The 3,683-nt window shown below is 43.3% G+C and overlaps 1 protein-coding gene across 1 annotated transcript in view; it reads left to right on the forward strand.

The window, feature by feature from the left end:
• LOC139920252 (ciliary microtubule inner protein 1-like) overlaps window positions 1-3,095 on the forward strand; it is a 3,161-nt gene extending 66 nt beyond the window's left edge. The window contains exons 2-4 of the mRNA XM_071910223.1: window positions 2,408-2,489; window positions 2,712-2,810; window positions 2,961-3,095. Coding sequence (XP_071766324.1) covers window positions 2,408-2,489; window positions 2,712-2,810; window positions 2,961-3,095 — 316 coding nt within the window. The remainder of the gene's footprint in view (window positions 1-2,407; window positions 2,490-2,711; window positions 2,811-2,960) is intronic.
• The last annotated feature ends 588 nt before the right edge of the window (window positions 3,096-3,683 follow it).

The raw sequence follows: 3,683 nt of genomic DNA on the forward strand, positions 1-3,683 counted from the left end.
TGCCTGCTGATACGATCTCCTCTACCTCTCTTATATTATTAATACTGTGTGTTATCTGTTTCAGTTCAGCCTCACTTTCCCTTCAAAACCTGCTTCATAAACAGATATTCTCACTGAGCTGCTCATCATTCATTGCGATCTTTAGATGAACTCAAACTGGACGATTACAGTAGCTGACGTCTAAAGGTATTGTGTGTTTTTACCTTGAAACCTTTTCTCATTTTAAATTTCTGTCTAAATGGCTTCACTGGCAAGGCTGTTCAAGAAGAGAGAGAAACAGCACTTTCAAAGCAGATGCCAAAATGTAACAGTTAACAAAATAAATACAATGAATCAGACATTAACATTTTACTGATTTATTAGTTCATCATGTAATTATTTAGAATTGCAAATGTGTGATATACAACTGTTACAGATAATGCTAATCATAAAACATCCAAATTGAACAGATGTAATCATGCCAGACTATGAACAGAATAGAATAGAATACACATTTTACTGCACACATGCGGGAATGTGCATAAAAACATTATCAAACCCCTCAAAAAGAAAGGGACAACATATCAGAGCTTCCAATACATATTCTAGTTTATTCTGCCTTTTTTTTCCATTTATTTTTCCATTTGTGAAAACGCTCATTACAAATACAGTTTTAATGGGTCAAGAAACCATACAGCAGGCCGCCTTTTAAGTTTGAAACGGGAGATTGGGAGGATCGTGACAGTTTTTAGTTCTGAAACAGAGTACGGACCAGAAAGTGAGTTTTAAAAGGCAGAAATCTCAGAGGTAATTGTTGAGTTATTGATAGTCAGATATATTATGGTCATTTTCTGCTCTGGTGTGGCAGGAGAAATCTGAATTATTGCAGCTTTAATGGAGAGTTGCTATTCCTTCCTTCTGTCCTTGAGCCTGCTCCATGATGTTTTGCAGCTCTCTGTTTGACCTCGTGGTTTTTGTTGCTGCTGGATTCTCCACAAAGCCTTCAGATACCAAAAACACTCTGGTGACTCATGTGATTTGGACTTTTAGTCTTTGGCTGCGTTCACAGCCAGCATGTTCTGATCGGTCTATCTGAACTCTGCAGTGTTTCCTCCTTTAGTTCAGTTCGTAGTTCAGTCCTCTAACAGGAGAACTGCGGTGCGGTTCGTTAATCTAACCGACTACAGGAAACCACCCCAAAACACAAGGGATTATGGGTAGAAGGAGACACAAGCGGTTCCACATGCTTGGAAAGCCTAGCAGAACAAAATGAAGTCTGGATTGATGCTCATATTCAGCTGTTTCTTCATGTGTTCTTAAAGGAATTGTTCACCCAAAAATGAAAATCCAGTCATTATCTACTATTTACAGTTAGTGGTTTCCTATGTTTCCCAGAATGCCTTTCAACAACCCGCAGAGAAGGGCCGCAAACTTGCTGCTTTCAATAAAAGCATAGAAATATAACTAGCTAGCTGTGTGTCTGATTGCAGCTGCATCCCTTACTCAAACCCCGTCATGTCTCTCTGCTGCAGTGCATTCTGGTCTCTCTCCTGCTCCTGTGGTGGAGAAACTGGTCTCTCTCCTCTTCTACGATGGATTTCTCCCTGTATGATTGTTGAACGTCTCTCGGTGCAAAATGGCGGCTCTAGAAAGAAGCCCTCGCTCTTTGATTCTGAGGGACTGACACCAAAACCTGACGTTTACCGCTGATGTTTTACATCCTGAAACATTTTCTCATATCAAACTCCACTGGAGCTGCTGGAAACATCTGGAGGTGATGTCACCTCGTCTACGATTGGCCGGTTATCCACCAAGGAGAAAAACACAACAAACTACTGAACGGAGCCAGGGATGTAAAGTGCATCACCAAAAGCTGCTTTTATAACAGAGTTCAAGTGTTTTTAACTTGTCTCCTCCTCTTCATGTCATCTTCCCCTTCATGACTGAAGTGGGTTTACCGACATCACCCATCAGCACCCATCAGCACCCATCAGCACCCATTCTCATCCTGTCACTGCTGTATCATGTCCCGTCTCTCTCTGCAGGACAGCGGTGTGAAGTCAGGCTTTAGTTACCAAGCCGGACGTGTTTAATTCATGATGAGCGGGTTAGGGATTAGGGACACGTGAAAAATGCATGTGAGTAAATAAACTCAGAATTCTGACTTTAATCTCAAATCATTTTTTCACGTGGCCCTAATCCTAGTTAACATGCACGTAGTTAACATGTGAAAAAGCATAAACTGCAGCAAACTTCTGTGTCTGCGTGTGTGGTGTGTGTGTGTGCACCGTCATATGTGTGCAAACTGCATGTGTGTGTGTGTGAGAGCATGCAGTGTGGATATACATACCTGCATGTGTTTTCTATGCTGCATGTGTTTATGAGAATATGCATGTAAACATGTGTGTGCGTGTGTGTGTGTGTGTAGGAAGGCACATGTGGAGGCGGAGAGGGAGTCGGCCAAAGCCTGGCCCAACAAGTGGGGCTTCCTGACCGAAGCCTACCAGGAGGTACACACACACACACACACACACACAGTGTTCATATGGCTCTTAACGGCTCTTTCACACAAGTTGTTGTTTTTCTCTTCTGTGGTTTTTATCGTTGTATTTTAGGTCTGTATTTGTTTTTAGTACTTTACTTTTATCATCAGCAGCTTGACTGGTTAAACACACACACACACACACACACACATACACACACACACACCATCTCTCCTGTTTGTATTTCAGTACCAGAGGGAGAGTGCGAAGCTGAAGGAAGTGGTCAGAGTGGAGCTTCCTCATCACCTGAAGACACGACCTCCGACCCCCCCAGAGAAATACATCCATGTACATAACACACCATCCATCCATCCATCCATCTATCTATCTATCTATCTATTAATATTTTTGTCTATTTGTTTAACTGTCTGTAATCTATTTTTCTGTTTTTAACTTCTCTTTCTTTCTTTCCGTCACACACACACCTCATTTCTCCAGGTTGGCCCCTCCCCTCCGGTTCCCCAGACGACTCAGGCCCTGATTGGCTGGCGTTCCGCTCAGCCGCAGCTTCAGCTGGAGAACTACGGCATGGTGCATCATGGGAGGCGGAGTTTTCTGGAGGAGCTGGGCTGAGCTCTCGACGCCTGCAGCTGATTGGACGAGGAAACGCACCCCTGCCCTGCTGTCTCGCCCAATCACTGACTCAGTACTGAATGTAGATTAAAAGACACTCCTGCCTGATGCAGCTTAGAGTCTGTCTTAAATATATACAGTATATACATATACAAATACAAATCCCACTTTTTGATGAATAATGTTTGTGAAGAGCTCTGTTCCAAAATGAAGAAGCCATCCACACTTGAACTTGAATGGATAGATCGGTCATTCCCATTCAAATCAACGCTCCTGGGCGGTCGGAGCGGCGGCCATCTTGCTGTGACCCGTTGGACTAGCTTCTGTATAAAGAGACTCACAGCGAGTCACTGAGCTGAGAGGTTTTACAGCAAGAACCAAAGCAGCTTCTCTGTCTCCTTGCTGCCATGGATTGCTAACATGCTAATGTTGACTAGAAGAGCTAGAGAGAGAAGTCCAGTCTGTGATGAAGCTACGTTAGCCTCGTCGCTAACGTTAGCTTCCAGTTGAGTTGTGACAGTTTGCTAACAGACTCATCTGCTCAGGTCTCAAGACAGCGTGACTTTAAGACTTTACAGCCTTAATGTC

This window comes from Centroberyx gerrardi, chromosome 5 (assembly GCF_048128805.1).
Source record: "Centroberyx gerrardi isolate f3 chromosome 5, fCenGer3.hap1.cur.20231027, whole genome shotgun sequence".
Lineage (NCBI taxonomy): Eukaryota > Metazoa > Chordata > Actinopteri > Beryciformes > Berycidae > Centroberyx > Centroberyx gerrardi.